The sequence below is a fragment of the Cyprinodon variegatus genome, unplaced genomic scaffold (genome assembly GCF_000732505.1).
Source record: "Cyprinodon variegatus isolate N-32 unplaced genomic scaffold, C_variegatus-1.0 Scaffold19, whole genome shotgun sequence".
Taxonomy (NCBI): Eukaryota; Metazoa; Chordata; class Actinopteri; order Cyprinodontiformes; family Cyprinodontidae; genus Cyprinodon; species Cyprinodon variegatus.
This window is the reverse complement of record NW_015150472.1, coordinates 1305787-1323053: the sequence shown is the minus strand read 5'-3', so window position 1 is coordinate 1323053 and position 17267 is coordinate 1305787. Positions and strand designations below refer to the sequence as shown.

Genomic DNA, 17267 nt, shown 5'->3' with positions numbered 1-17267 from the left:
TGACCTGGAAACAATACCAAAGCTAAGGTCCTCTAGAACAAGCATATCAGAATATGCAATTCCTATTTTCCCTTCCTACTCAGATGACTTGCGTGATTTAATAATACATAACTCTAAATCCTTGAAACCATAGCTTATCCATATCCTGGAGGAATTACAATGTGAGCTAGAGTAGGAAAAAATGGATTTAACTCTCTTTGTCACAAGCCGACTCAGAGCTGTTTTGTGACACTGATGGCTTCACAGTCGAAGTTAGCATGTTGTCTATTTTAACCAAATCCCTTCCTAAATATACAGACGGTGATATAAAGATAAAGATGAATCTATTATATATAGCTCCTCTGAAATATAGTACATTGAATCCATCACTTTTTATTCTTTGGGAAGATTACATTTTAAAGATATCTCCCCCTTTATAGATTTTAAGAGATTTAAAATAATTTGGTCCTCAGATACTTCCCAAATCTAATCCATGGGGTGAGATGTTTAAGGTCAGCTCCTTGAAAAGAACCTGCACTCTGCTTTATATTCTTGGCAAGGATTAAGGAAGGAGTTATTCTCTCAGATATAAGTTGAAAATCTCTTCACAAGCACTTCACTGAAAGTTACCTTGGTAAGCTGGTACAGAAATATTGAATAGATAAAACTGCAGTGGTGAAAAGAAAGGTCTAACCCATCAGGGATGCAACACTATTAACAGACTCTTCTCAATGGCCAGATAGTCCTATGCTTGAATGTGGCGGACAACAGTCCAAATATCATTAATGAAAATATGAGGGAGAAAATATCAGCTATTAGAGCTGCACGAAAAGAAAACACACAATAAAAAAGTGTTACTCTGTTGAATTAAATGCAAAATCAGACCTCGGAGAAGTGTGCCGTCTGTCCAGCAGTCAAACTGTTTAGTAGCAGTTTCCTAGTGACTTTACAAGCAGAACACCCCAACTCTGCCCTAAAAAACTGTCTGACACAATGAATGACAAGAATTACCAAATATATAGCAGGCACAGGAAACCAAAAAGCATCGGATGCCACACATAACTATATAACACACATTAACTTGATACAATATGCCTTCTTTTCTTTTTTTTCTGTGACTCCTCAATTTTTTTATGTCTGTCAAACAAAAGCAAGAGCGAACATTTAGATCAAAAATCAAAGGTCTCAGACCAATTCGAAATTATGGACACATAATATTAAGGAGGTAAAATCATGCACTTACAAGTAAATTTTAAATATTTTTGTCATATGTTTAATTGGATCTCATTTCTAACTTCTGCTATGGCAACATGCCTATTCAAAAATGCCTTAAACTCTTAAAATGGATTTTTGTTTTGTTTTGCCATGAATATCAGTGATCCCCATCTGCTCACCCCTTAAAAAACTTCTTGGATTCGCCCTTGCTTCTTGATCAAGGACACAAAAATGCTCACTGTGATGTGGCTAGTTAGTAACTGAATTTCTTTACACAATTACATTCCCACATAAAAGTCAAAAGAATGAAGGGAAGGCTGAGTCTTTGTCTAAAGGTAATGGTTTGTATTCCGAGCACACAAATTCTTTACATGGCACTGGGAATGGTAAACATTTGCATGGTGAAAAGCCCTGGAGTTTAACCCTTCCTCTCTTTCCTGTTACAGCTTTCTTTTGTTCTTGGCACTTATCAACACAAGAAAACAGAACAATGAAAATCAAACACAGACACACAATAAGTAGGTGCTGCTATAGTCCTTTGGCAATTGCTGTCCCTCAACTTCTTTTCTGCTTTAGCTGGCATGAGAGGCACAGCACGCAACACAGGAGGTTTACTCCCTGAAGACATCTAAACAGCGGTGTGTTTAGGAAAGATGCTTGTTTGTTTTCTAAAAAATCTCTCTCCTTTCACACACCAGAAAAGGTGTTCATTTTTGTCAATTAAAGCAGAGGATATCCATGTAAAAACACATCACATTATGTGTAGCAATTCCACCTCTCATCTCAAATAAGCCTCAATGTTGTTGTTCCGACTTCGTGCTTGAGTCAGTTATTATGAATGGGTAAAAAAGCAGCAGGGAAATGACAGAGCTACGGTGTTCTCCAGAGGAGCTCCGGAGAATTTCGGCTCATGTAAAAGTCTTACAAACCGGGCAAGTCAGTTCCAACTGTGCATCGTCTGCCCATCATTGTCAGCCTTCTTTGCCCTTTAACTGTGTAATTAGACCACTGAGATGGAAACAGGGGATGATTTCATTCACCATGTCATTACATTTCTGCATGTCATCTTTGGGCAAATCATTTAACAACTATGAAAAGCCCCTCTGGCATGACCACTTTGGCAGATTGACATCCAAAACAATAGGAAAAAAGATTCTGGACAACCATTACGTTCCAGAGAGTCAGAGGAAGGAAGGAACGAAGCAGGCAAGGAAGGAAGCAACAAAGGAAGGACAAAGGAACAAAATAATGGATGGTTTTAACATCTATTAACGAATGGAAAAAGACAAGGAAGAATCTGATTGGTGGGTGTACTGATGAGATGACAGATGGATAAATGGATGGTTGAAATGGATGAGGGAATTGTTGAACAATATTAAGAATGGCAGATAGTTGAAAAATAAGATGTATAAATACATGGAATGATGAACAAATGAACAGATAGATGAAAGGATTAGTAGATGAGATGGATAGAACGATTAATAAACACTGATTAACAGGTCCCTGGTTGGATGGTCGAATAGGTGGATGGATGGATGGATGGATGGATGGATGGATGGATGGATGGATAGGTGGATGGATGGATGGATGGATGGATGGATGGATGGATGGATGGATGGATGGATGGATGGATGGATGGATGGATGGATGGATGGATGGATGGANTGGATGGATGGATGGATGGATGGATGGATGGATGGATGGATGGATGGATGGATGGATCGATGGATGGATGGATGGATGGATAAAAGGATATAATTAGATGAGCATGTGAGCAGATGGATAGGATGCATAAATTGATACAATTTTTAGAAAACAGTGGCAAGAATTAAGGATTTGATTTCTCCTGATTTATTCATTATAGAGAAGTAAAAACTATTCCATAAATTTCAACAAACTCCCATACTATGTTGAAACTTTAATAAAAAAAGAAAGGTTGGAGGAAAAATGACTCAGGAGCAAGTCGAGATGAAAGACTAAGAGAAGAAAAAGCCAAAGAGAACGAACACATTGCAATTCCGAACAGATAACTCTGTTATCATCTATTTTGCTCTGGTCAAAAGAATGGACAGCACTGTGAAATAGCCTCTTGTTCTGTTTACCAGCAGTGTTGTGCTGCATTAGACATTCAGGAGACACGCTTCTATTTTGCTGAAACAGATACAATCATTGGCGGTGTTAATGAAAAACGCACCGCCTCAGAGAGCTCTCCCCCTTGTAATATTCCTCATGTACATTATTTCTAATTGTCTCCAATAATGAGATCCCACAACCAGAAAACCTGTCAATGTGCATTCTTTGGAGGCATGAGATTTTTTTGCAGGTTGTAAAGTAATTACAGTTGGCAACCAATATATAGTCAATTCACGTTTCAATGCTTATTACAGTCAAACGCCACCTGAAAAAACCTGAAACAAGTTGGTTCTAATGGTCAACATTCATCCTGACCCCCTATACCTCCATCTGCATTTCTCTGCCATGTTATTTAAAAAAACAACCCCAATAAAATAAAACAAGAGCTGCCGGCCAAAAAGACAGATGCATCTGTATTGCTCCATTCTCAATCAACATAAAATGAAGGTTGTATGATGTTATTATTCCCCGGTCAAACAGCATAAACAGCAAAACCGCTCCAAGTGTGGCATCTGGCTGGGTATAAACGCCAGGATGAGCCTGCAGACATCTATTACTGCTTTTTAAGCCACACACACATACTTAACAGGGTACTGGTAAAAATAGATTGCTAAATAATTCAAATAAATCACACCATATGCATTCTTGATTCGTATTTTTTATCTTTGGTTCATTAAAACCTGAACCTAATATGAACTGAATGAGCAAGAGAATAACGTGGCAAGCAACTAGACAGCCATTTCTAGGGCAGTGTTAGTATAAAGAGAACAGAAATAATTTTTATCTTACACCAGTAGATTAAAGACAACCTTTACAAAAGCTGAAGAAACTAGAGCAAATGTAAGATACAGAAAGAAACAAATTAAAGGGATATATTCAGTTATTGCTTTAAGGAAAAATGCTTTATTCTTCTGCTTCAGTGATGAAACTAAATTTTAAGATCATATTCAGTAGTTTCAAAAGATTCTCATTTGTTTTCCAGTGCGCCTGAGCACCTGTGTAAACAGTTCTTTAGTAGTTAAGTAAAATAATTATTTCTCCATTTGAATTGGACCAATAGAATAGATGTCTCTTTTTAAACGGCCTATCAGAAATACAATATGACCGTTAATTTATTGCTAAATTATCTCACTGAGTAAAGGTTTAGAGCACAATGGACAGTATTTCTTTTAACTATGAATGTGAGCCTAATTGCTGCTATTCAACTACGTCTGAAGTCGGTCTGGCTTCAAGAGCAGACTTGGCTACTATCAGTCAATAAAGTTGCCTAAGCTGGTATCAAAGGGTGGCCTTATCTGTCAGAGATCCCTCACATTAGCTCAGAGCAAGACTTCAAAGACAAAAAAACAGCCTGTGATGTTATTCATACACATCTGATACCTTTAGTGGGCATAATGGCTCCTAAAAGATGCTCTGGTTGAGTTAAAATGGACTCAGGTACACACAAATACAAAAATCCATATCAGTCCTTTCTTGAAAATGGAAACAACATCCTCCACACCTCTTAACGTGCACAGCCTGCACACATAATAACAAGCAAATGCTTCCTTACCTTGGTCTGGCAGCTGGCAAACATTAGGGGGGGCGGTCATGTTCAGCATGTCATTGACAGCCGTGTCAACATAGTGTCCTCTCTGGACGTCATGTTCGCTGTCGGTCTGGTCGCTCTCCTCATGGCCGCTGTCCTTCAGACTGTTGCCCTCCAGGTCCTTGAACGTTGATGTGCTACATGGGGGCCAGAAGGGAGAAAAGGGAAATGTTGATTAACTGTCACATCACCTTTTCTACCGTGGTGTTCTTTATGCCTTGTACCTCTATGGTTTGTGACTAGTTGTCCATTTTTTTGTAATCTCCTTTGCACCCTCAAACAGCATGTATCTTGGTTAGAAATGCACAGAGAAACTGATTTATGTGTGTACCCATGTTTGACACCCCATAGTCCAATCTTTTTCAAATCAGTGAGTTCTTAAGCTCAAACTGGTTTTGCTTAGAACAGCATCTTTGGAATGGAAGTTATTACTGCAGGAAGAAGACTTAATGTTAGCTGTTTTCAGTAACAGTGAAGTGTCATAGAAAACAAAAAAACACGTAAGAAGTTATAGGAAATTTAAATAATATATTTTCTAAGGAGTCTGTTAATCCAAACTGCTTGGACAGAGAGAATGTGACCTAATAATTTTGTTCCTCACCATTTTATACTTTTGAGTTTTGGTTTGTTTCATACCTGATTTTCTAGGTGCATATACACTGGCCGAGGACATCATGCCCTTTAAGAGTTTAAACGAAGGAACAAACTGACCTAAAGCTGTTTTCAGCAGATAAGAGTAGGTTTTAAGATTTTCATGGCTGTGGCGATAACACTCTTAGGTTTGGAGGCTGTAACTGAGTGAAAACTCAAAGTAAGATGCTTTCAGTTTCAAAGATGTGTTTACAAAAATAAGTCAGAGGAGGCACTCAGGTTTGCGAAGCTTTTAAAAAGGAATGCACGTTTTTAAAATGTCCAAACATGCCTGCAGGCTTCAAGAAAGCAGGACAAAAAAGCTCTGCAAGTAGATAACAAGAAGGTTAAACGTATCACAGCAAAGGTTCTCTTTTGTCTTATTTAAGCTTTCAGTCCATGTCAGTTATAGAATTTGCCGGATTTAAAATGTGGCACACTTTCACTAAACTATAAATTAGGTTTAAAGGTCTATATTCTTTGGGTAATACAAAGACAATGCTGTTTACAGTTAGAATAGCTAATCACTAATGGTTACTTTGGTGATTACAATTTGTATCTGTAGTTTTGGTCCATCTGATCTAAAATTTTCTTTAACCAACCAGTTTGTACACACTAAAAGAAAATTTCATATGCTTTATAGAGTAATTTCTTTTCAATAATCAACAAGAATTCAAATATATTTCAAACGCTTAAAAGAAAACCATTACAATTTATAACTAAAAATATGTTACTGTGATTAGAATGAAACTTATATGTTCTGATTTAAGTGTATGGCAACATATTAAAAGCAGAAAATTATCAAATAGCATCGCACATACAAAATGGGAGTTCCAGAGTGGAATCTAACCTGGAGACAGATTATCTTCAAATGCTAGAATGGAACATAATTTAAATCCTGTGATTTCTATGTTGTGAAGAATAAAAAATATCAAAACCATATTTTATACCAAATAAAAATAATTAATCTCCCAAATATCCTGGCTAAAACTAAATTTTTTTTAACACTTTCTGATAGAAATATAAAGTTGTTAAAATGTTTATCGGCTTTTCAAAGTGTTTAAAAAATGAAGGTTAGTCATTTCCCATAAATTTGTGACCAATGCATCCCTAAACATGGTTCATTTGCACTGATTTAAACATAAATTACATACATTTTTTTAGAGTAAGTCACCTTTAAATACAACATCTTTGATTGTATAAGTCTCTGACTTGCTTTTGTTTGCAGTTCCTACAAGATAAAGAGTAAGTGCAAATCTTCTGAGAGCTTTTATGGATTAGGCACACATTTTTGATCTTCACAAAAGAAGGCATGCAGTGATTTAGACGGGGACATAGTGGATGGATGCGCTGACTTCAAGGACATTGCAACGACAAACAGGAGGCGCTCACTCACTACAATCAAACAAATACTGCAGTAATCAGGAATTCCTGGAAGGAAGAAGGATGAAGAAAGGCGCTGGAAGCATACAAACTGAGCATCTGTCTTGTTTGGGGCTCACAGTCAATAAAGATGGCGGGGTGTGGGGGCACATCAACAGCTGCACAGTAACAGCATGATTTCCCCTCGTTTGATTTCCTTCCCACTGGAACAAATTCTACTTTACAAACAACACTAAAGTGGAATAAACTTGTTCTTGCAGGAAACAAAAATAAGACATACAGCTTTGTGGAAAAAGCAGCGTAAACAAAAAGGTGCTGTAAAGTAAAAGGTGGAACAGGGGGGAGTGAAGGACAGTACAAGGTAGTTGCATTCCTCAACCCAAGCTGAACATATTCTAAGCTGGGAGAGAGAGAGGACCGCAGCGGAGGTAATGCCGGCTTTCTGATGTTATCACTGTAATTGCACCTGTCCCAGACCATAGGCTCCCTGGCTCCTGAGGGGATTTCTTTGTAGTATCCTGCAGAGGCCCACACTTGAATGCTTTTTGTTTATATTAATGCAAGGAATCTTTTTGAAGGGTGGGGTAAAAGGGGGGAATTGCCTTAATGGGTTTTCAAAAGGGCGGCATAGCCTCGAGCAAAAGAATGGCTTGATTGTTTAACTGCAGGTAAAACTGAGGGCCGTAGTCAGGATAGTTTTAAGTTCTCCTGTGTCTGGAGGGAATTTCTATATGACCCTCATCAAAATCCTGCTGCTGAATTCCTGCAACCCTATCAAGTTTCTTTCATCGAGTGGGCTGAACAACAATGCACAAAGAAAATACTTTTTCTTTGGTTCTTCACACAAGGAGATCTCAAGTGTATACAATTCATAAAACTGTTACCTTGACCAGCTTGAGAGATTTTTTGTTGTTGCTCAGGTGCTGCTTTATTCTAGCCTTTCTCAAAATCTTGCAGCTGAAGAACAGTATTACTACTATACCACTTGGTAATTTGCGGTTTTAATCTAAGAAATATTCGTTTTTTCAACAATCTAAGTATCAGCGTTATCTTTCAACAGTTAACACGGAAAAAGACAAAAAAAAAATATGTTATTTTCTGAGAAATCCTTTTATCCTTCTTTGTATGATCCTTTTTTGCCTCTCTTCTGACCTCCGCAAATTGTATCCCTTTTTAATACTTGGTTTCCATGCTCCTGTTATCTCTTTTGTGTATTTATATCATATAGTTGTGTTTACTTACTGAATTGTTCTTCCATCTTTCCTGTCATGTTTTATCTCTACCTCTCTTTTTCAAAGTCCTCCCTCCAACTTTCACTCCCTGTTTCCTTCTAAGAAGGCAAATGCTGATCAGTGTCTGCGCTGGAGGTATGATGGTGAAACTGTCCTTCTAGGGCTAAATCAAAACATTTTTTTAATGCCACCACAAACCTCTTAAGAGCATTTTCGCTTCATCATTTGTCAACATTATGTTCTCTACCATTTTGATTAAAAAAGGTCATCTCCTTAACCACAAAAAAAGCAGTGGAAGAATTTATGAATTTGATTCTGTGATCAACAGATAGTGATTTTGTGATCGGTGATCAACACTCGGCTACAAAAATCCTGACCAGTTCATGTCTAATACAGAATGGTAATTGCTCTTTGCATTTACAATATTATATATATAATCATCAATTATAATTATATTTTTTTGTTGTAATCTGTAAGAAGATGCAATGCAATTAATTTCCTCCTTTCTTGTTTTGTTGGACATTTGAATTTATGTAGCAGATTTAGACTTTTAGAAATTTGGAAACCATAAGATGATGTAAAATAACCCATGTGAGCTGCAAATAAACTGATTGATCTTACACAAAATAATCTAAACATAAGCATTTTTTAAAGATTTGTTTCTACTGTGCTCTGCTGAATGTTATTAGGATAACATTATTTACACAAAAGTATTATCCACCCCTTTTGAATTACATTTGCAGGAACACATGCAAGCTGCACTAACTGTGGCTGGTGCTCTCATTAAGATAAAACAATTACAGATAACAATGGTAATGAGGTGCTGGTAACAATTCCTAATCAAGACATACCTTTTAATGAGGTGGGCTCTGCTGTTCACATAACTGGAATCAATGGAATAATTCTCAGTCTGCAAGAGAGTGATGAAGAGGGAGGGGGGGGGGGGGGGGGGGGGGGGGGTTGGGGGGATGATGGGGGCAACAGAGAGAGGTACTTTTAATAATGGGAGCAACCAAAATAATGTTAGCAGTAATTGGCTTTCAGTAGAAATGTTATTTTACACAAAGGCCCTGGTGAGCTGCCTCGGCTTTCAAAGAGCTGATTCCTATTCTCTTTCAAAGCACACACACAGAGACGCTGACTGAGAGCTGAGAGCAGCGATGGAGAGTGCTGCGGCAAGCGGAGCTCTCTTCTCCTCTTTGCCCTGCCCACTCCCGATCCCATGCTCCCTCCCCACCCTGCTGGTCAGCCCACTGTCTTTAAAATAAAGTCATTAGGGAGGACAGACTATCATGCAGATTGAAGAAGAAAAAGAAAACTTTGCTGTCTTTTTTCCACTCTGAACTCCTCACCTTTCCAGTGTTTCGAAAGATATTAATGTTGAAATATTAAATAAATAAATACATATCAGAGCAGTAGATGAAATTAAGAGTAGCGAGGGAATCTTTATTCTGCAATTTTAGATGAAAAGGCTTAGAAAATATGGATGCCATAGATCTCTGACCCGTTTTAAAGAACACAGTTCAAAGGGATCCTTGGGTGATTAATTCAACATTTATTTAGTTGGTAGCATCTATGACAAGAGAAGTGAGAGTACTTTTTGTAGGTAGCCCTTCCACATCTGCCAAACATCTATTGACACTAGGTGAGACGTCAAAGAGCAGTGGCATATCAAAGACCTCTCCCAGGAATTTCCCCTTTCTGCATCAGGCCAAGAAATGACTCTTCAGACAAAGTTGGATACGAAGCAGGTGTTTCTGCAGAAAGAAAACAGTCTTCACTTAAAATTCCACAGTGGAGATACTGTATCTTGCTGATTTCCAAGGTATATATGGCAAACCAGCATCAAAGCTTTGCTAAAAGAAAAAAGAAAACCTCCTTCCTAACGTTAAAAAACGGTGAATGCTGTTTCTAATCATCATGTGGACCAGCAATGTGATGCAGGCCTGCTGTTGAGGCAGCAGTGGGCCTGTGCAGCTATAATAAGTAGTGGAAAAACACATTTGGACTAAAACTGAGTATAAATGTGCAAACATTGGCCTTGTCAGATGGTAACTGGTTTCACATTTTTGAGACAATGTATTGCTACTGGGTTCCAGTCTGCATCAATTCCATTTTAGAAGCAAATAAATACTCAAGTTAATAACAATATATCAATTTGTGAAGTTAAATTAGTTAAATAATTCTCAAAGAATGGCTTGACTTTGTTTGCATATTTGCATTAGCCCTGATATGTGGAAGCTAGGTGAACTTAATTAAAATATAGATAAGATTAAAAATCAGCAGCACCAACAGGGTATACTTTTTTGTATTACAAAATGCTTGGCACCAGTATCACTTCAGAGACTACAACTTTAAAAAGTCCAAGACTTAAAAATCTTAAAGAATAAGAAAAGGCTTATATTTGTATATAATCTATATCTCAAATCTATATTTTACTGTGGTTACCAACAGACAGGTGACTATAAGGAACTACCTTCTTTGGTGTAAAAGATACGCAACCATGATACAAGTTGTTCTGGAAGTAAACACAAAGTCTGCTTTTTCACAAACTGTACCACACTAGTATCTAATCGTAAAAAATATACTTCAGTTATACCCCTTTCCCAACTGCCGGGAAAAAAAACCCTTTAAATCGACGTTAGTGGTAGTGGAAACAGCTCACTGACCCACGTCCACCTGGTTCAAACAACTCAGAAAGAAACACGCGTTAAAATCGCCTTCAAACTGCTCGGCTTCGTTTAGCACACATTGGCAACATCTGACTTGGGTCGATCCTTGGGTCAATCATACGCAACGTATGGACTTCAACGCACTGTGCCATTCACGTCTGATCTAACAAGCCAAGACAACTCTGCTTACATTAATAAATATGGTGGGAGAAATTCGGAGGAACAAATGAACGAAGCAATAAAGAACACTTACTATACCCTAAGTTACTTCCATGTTGCTCTCCATTGTTTACTTTCCTGATTTCTGTCAAACTGGTGACATCTTCAATGCTAATCCAGCGTGATCCCATCACCAGACATGCAGCTGCGGGGGGACAGATGTCACACAGTTTGCCAGCTGAGGATTAGACACAGCTTTGTTTGCCAATGGGAAGGGAGCCAAATGCTGATTGTTAGAGGGTCGAGCCATATTTGAAAAGACCTGTGTTAACCTGCTAATTTCTGTTTGAAAGAGGCTTCATTGTAAAAAAATTGGGTAGATTGAAATATTCGGACCCCCTTTAACTTGAGCACTGCCTAAATGAACAATGTGTTAGAAACATAAAAAAATTGGTCTAAATAATCCAGATTGAGTAATTTTATGTCTATCTAGCTACACATCTTGGATGCAAATCTCCTGTTCGAAAACATCCCGCAGTTAATTTAATAGATTAAAATCTGATGATGGTAAAATCAAATTGTGAAGTCACTGTCACACTTAAGAGTTTAAAATTAGATTAGCTTGAGCTTTGTGAAAAGGTGCATTATCAAGCAGGAAGAAAAGTATAGTTAGAAGCTGTCATGATGGGATCAAGATGATCATCCAAACCCAAGAAGGCTGTGTAATATAACAATGCTCAGTTGGCACCAGGGGGATACCATAGCAGGAAACCATCCTTCTCACTGTTGCATCACCAGCAGTCTAAACTTGATTAAACCATGTTATCAGGTTGTCCAGAGCAAACTGACCCTAATAATTATGTGTTGCAGACTCATTGGACTGGAAAAAAAATGTTTTAATTCAGTATCATCATTGGCAACCTTTTTTTCTGCTCTTTAACCCCAGGTGTGGTACCTGTTGTGGTCTTCTGCTGCTCTGAGTATTTTTGTCCATACAATTGCTGCTTTGTGAATACTTGCTCCTTTTCAAACAATTATCTGTGAACCTATGAGAAGGTTTTGTATGAAAATTAATTTATATCAGCATTTTCTGAAATGTTCAGACCACCCAGCATGGCATCAAAACTCATACCACATTTAAAGCCTGTTAAATCTTTTTTCTTCTCTTTCTGATGCTTCGATGGAACATCAGCAAGTTGCCAAATCTAGGCCTAAACGTGTGTCAGTGTGATGTGTTTGGTCTCTGTTCCAAAATTGAGCTTTAGAGGTATGTCCTTCTTTTAAAGTCCACTTATTAAATGCAATTTATAATCTAAACTAACAAATGGGCATAGGTTCTTTATTTAATTATAATGCATTACTTTGAAAGTCCTTTTTCTCTTTAACAATTTACCCCTAATTAAATTTTAAGTCAATACTATAGGAGATAATTCATGAAAAGGAATGTAATTAACATTTTAGTAGTATCAAATAATCTAGGGCATGCAGTGCTTGTTCATTTGTATTACCCTTGACTCCCTCTGTTCCCATTCGGCTTGACTCCATTAAATATCAATGTTAATAGTAGCAGCAGCACAATGCAAGTCAAATTCTTGTTTAATTAAATCATAAACAGGAGCGAATCTTCAAGATGCACCTGTATTGGTTGGTCTGTTAAACACGTCCCATAAATGGCACCATATTCTCATATGACTATCACACTAGATATGGAATAGTCTGTATGATATCAAACTTCAACACTGTATGGTGAATGCATCATTTTTGTACTGCATTTATGCTCCTCTATGATCCTAGCACACAGAAATTAAAATGCCTCATCTGCCACAGTGGGTGCACCTTCACTGAGAGACTAATGAAAATGCAAGGCATGAGTAGCAAGAGGAAAACTTCATTTAAAAGACCAGAAAGAAAATTTCTCGTGAATGCCATTCAGGCAACAGCCTGTAATTGGTTTGGTTGGCATGTTTTGGTTAAAAGCTGCCCGCAGAGGACACAAGTATGCCCCCATGCACAATCTTCTGGAACTTATCCTTGTCCTTAAATAGAACTTTGGTTTCTTTTACTGTGTTCTTAGTGTTATTGTCTCCTTCAATAGAGCACACAGAAGAGTTCTTACAATGTATTTGCATTGAAATCCTATAGTACTTCTTAGCTAAATTAAGTTCTCAGTTTATTTCAACTCATTTACTTAAATGGAAAAGTTCAGAAAGGAAGAATAAATGAAAAAGAAAATATTAAAGGTTGGAAGGAAAAGGGGATCAAATGAAAGACTGTAATAAACAAGAAAAGTTGAAGGAAAAAATAACAACAACATTTAATACAAGGAAGAAAGGGAGAAAAGGAAAAGAAAAATAAGGAAGGAAGAGGAAGAAACATTTTGAAAAAAGGAAACAATAAAAGAAGAAAAAGGTAAAAAAAGAAAAACAAAACAATGGGCATAGAAGTATGAAAGAATACATGAAAAGAAGATAGATAGATGGAAGGACAGAAAAAAGAAACTGCACTAGTTAGCACTAAGCAGGGATTTAATAACAAAGGAGAGGAAGGAATAAGAAAAGGATGAAAAAAAGAAAGAATAAAAAAAATGTAAAGATAGAAGTTTCAGAGTTTACTAAAATATACCACAAAATAGGTAAGACTATAAACAACAAACTATTTTTCAATATTCAATTTTCCTTGCCTATACTTATTCAGACCTGAAAAGAGCTTTAAGTCAATACTAATCCAGCCCTGCCTCTGAATCCTGACAAAAGATGCACTGAAGAAGCTCTTTGCCGTTTGCTTCCTCATTACTTCCACTTCAGCTATTCTTCCAAACTACAGCTTCCCATTAATCAAAGAATGTGGCCTATTTTCTCAGCTTATTAAATTGTCAAAGGGAAATAAACAATATATCGTCAGGGGAGGGCACTGATGAGTCACTCAAGAAGTCCTATTCTGAAAAAGAATTGGCTGCATTAGTCCAGGCTTCCTGTAAAGACATGTAATGTCCCCCCGTCCATTTCTAAGTGACCTCAAAATGGAGGACATGTCAATATGTCTTAAAGGGAGGTCAAGTTTCATGCAAGAGGACGATGACTGCCTAACGACAGTGAGGATGCCACAAATGGCTGTTTAATAAGGTTGGACAATGTGTTGTTGTGATCTGAGTGGCCCCAGCTCAGTGGCCGGAGCTGCTCTATTCCCCTAATTATTGTTCTGTTTCATCTAAACAACTGGAGGCAGGAATGTCGTCCCCTGTGTCGCCAAGTGACTGATGGGTATTGGCAGGGTGAGTGTGGGGGGTGGAAAGAGGTTGGAGGGGGGAGGCTATCTTCCCAACAGGATAGTTGGTGGAGCTGAGTAGCTTTCCACTTTTCAGCCATCTCTTCTTTTCCTGAATCAAAACCAGGGGGAGTGCTGGACTCGCTTCTCTGCAACTGAGAGGAAAAGCAATCTCCTTGCCTAGTTGCTGCCATAAGATTTGATTTGCCTTCCTTCCAGCGTGACAATTGCTTCAACAGTCTGGATGCAAGTGTATTCATTGCATGGGGGCACGGGTGGGAGCATCAGAGAGAGGAGAGGGGGTGGCAGGAGGGTAAAGACACCAGTCGTTACACCAGTAAACACCCGACAAGTTCAGCAGATGTCACACGAATAGGAGAGAAAAGGGGGAAAAAAAAGGTGTCACAGCTGGTCTCTTCCCTGAAACATAAAGTGTGATTGAACATTAGGTTAAACTAAAAAGGAAGCCACAAAATACTTTTTCTTCTCTATTTCTGTAGCCAAAATAAAACAAAAAACAAAAGAACTGACGTGTCTATTTTGAAAAATTCTAACCCTGACACAAAGCAAACAATAAATCATTAGGTTAACATTTGAGATAAAATAAATTTAATAGATCGAGGGATGAGGGAATAAAGGGATAGCAACACAGAGTATGTGGAAGCCAACTGATTCACTCATGTCTGCCATGGATGCAACTCTTTAATGTCATCAATTTAGCTGACAAAGACCATCCAGACATGCTGCTTGTGGAAAAAATGCTCTCACTGCCACACAGAAATGCAGGCTTTAAACAACAGACGGGACCAAATAAATTAGGACTGTCAGATGAAATTTGTCTGCTACATATTGTGTTTAAGCAGGACTAGGTTTTGTCAGACCCTTCTCTGAGGAAATACTACACATAATGCTCTTTGTTATGGATATCCCAGTGCAACAATAAAAATGGATACATGGCACAGTCAAATGATAAATTTACGATTTCATACCAGACAAAAATACATGTGTATAAAAGCTAATACTAATGCAGCCTAAATGTACATTTTGCTTAACTCTATGTATGATAATAACATTTTACAAAAAAAAAGTAAATGTCAAGCAAAGCAATTCATTTAAAAATCAACCAGAAAAGGAAGATTTCCTTTAATAAAATTAATAAAAACAAATCAATAAAATGTTTAGCCTATAAACTCAATAACCAACAACATGCACATTGATGTAGCTTTATCCCAAGCGGGGTCGCGAGGGGTGCTGGTGCCTATCTCCAGCTGGCTACGGAGGAGAGGCGGGGTCGACCCTGGAGAGCTCGCTAGTCCATCGCAGGGCAACACAGAGACAAACAGGATAAACAACCATTCATGCACACACTCACAACTAAGAAGAATTTAGAGAAGCCAATCAACCTAACAGTCATGTTTTTAGACTGTGGGAGGAAGCCGGAGTACCCGGAGAGAACCCACGCATGCTCAGGGAGAACATGCAAACTCCATGCAGAAAGACCCTGGTCTGGGAATCGAACCCGGAAAATTCTTGCTGCAAGGCAGCAGTGCTACCCACTGCATGACTGAGCAGCCTTACTAAATCTAATCCTCTAAATTTTAATTGGAAAAGCAGAAAAGGCCTGACTGTGCGACCCTTGGATATGATTTAGATTACATCAAACTATCCATATAAAAAAATTTGATATTACACAAAGTAAAGGATTCACTTGATAACAAAGCTTTATCAAATTTTGGATAACACTAATCGTTTAGAAGTTCCAGGAAATGCATGCAAAGCATATTCAATAAATTTTTATTTTACAAAAAAGAGACCTAAATATAATAAATACATAAAACTATAGAGAGGCAACAAATCTACTATTTGTTTTCATTTAAAATTGTTAAAATTTTAAGAATCAGTAGACTGTAGCATTTTACAAACAATGTTTAGAGCACATAAAAATACATTAATAATAAACATTGAAAAAAGATCTAATAAAAGATCAAGTGATGGTATATATTACTCATGAACCTGATTATAAATAATCATGTCAAATTTTATTTTTGAGAATATAAATAAACCAAAAGTAAGAGGTGTATTTCAATTTTGGAGGATAGATATATCATTTCATTAACTCTAGTTTCTTGTGATGTATATCTTGATGCTTATTGTGTTCTTGCTTTTCTAGTCTAAGTTCTTCGTAAATGTTTTGCTTTAGGTAAAGGGGGCAAATAACATAAGATTAGTGTGCTGCTTCTGCTCCCTTTCTTTTAGGATTGTAGAATTTTTTTATGTTTTTTTTGTTTAAATTTAAAGAACGAATTAAAAATTATAAATAGATTTAAAAAAAATTACTAAAAGTATAACTGTATTTTTACTGTTAAGCAATTAGGATATGATTTTTTTGTTAAATCTTTTTATCTTAGTCACATACCTCTGTAATGCTGAACATTATTACTTAAAATATCTAACGGTGGTACTGCTGTTGAACTTTGAGATGAAGACACCAGTTCATATAATGTCAAAATCTTTAGTCACTCCTCTCTCTCATCTGTCAATACAATCATTCCAACTCTCTCTGACCTTTAAACTACTGTCATTCCATTTTTATTTCTCTGTGAATGCTGGTGAATAGGCAAACATTTTCTGTTTGGTTCTAACAGGGAGGAATGGAGGCAGCAGTATGTGCTCCTGTTCTGAAAGGTCTATTTCTATTCAGATCAAGGGTGTAGAATTCAATTTTTTGTTACGTCCCATTTGGTTAAATCTTTTAGACTTTTAGAATCAACAGACAGCATGTAAATATAAATTGCTGTAAAAAATGAGTCATCTGTTTCACTTCACAGCTGTGTTAAACATTAGGTGTACGTTCTTTGACAGAATAGCAGAATTGCTATTCTGTCTTATTTGCTCAAATATGAAGTAAGCTGATGCCATCATATTGCTTTCCTATGGCATTGAGATTTGCTTCATTATTAAATAAAAGCACAGTACCTAATAGAGTGACTAGTTTATTTTCATCTTGGTAGA

The 17267-nt window shown here is 37.2% G+C and overlaps 1 protein-coding gene across 8 annotated transcripts in view; it reads right to left on the bottom strand.

The window, feature by feature from the left end:
* The window catches only part of pcdh19 (protocadherin 19), a 78732-nt gene that overhangs the window by 27238 nt on the left and 34227 nt on the right, over window positions 1-17267 (bottom strand). For 4 of the 8 annotated variants that reach the window (XM_015388545.1, XM_015388581.1, XM_015388562.1 and 1 more), the window contains exons 3-4: window positions 9012-9070; window positions 4880-5064 (exon numbers count right to left, since the gene is read on the bottom strand). In XM_015388545.1, the coding sequence (XP_015244031.1) occupies window positions 4880-5064; window positions 9012-9070 (244 nt within the window). The remainder of the gene's footprint in view (window positions 1-4879; window positions 5065-9011; window positions 9071-17267) is intronic. The other 4 variants (XM_015388555.1, XM_015388590.1, XM_015388572.1 and 1 more) reach the window with 1 other exon arrangement.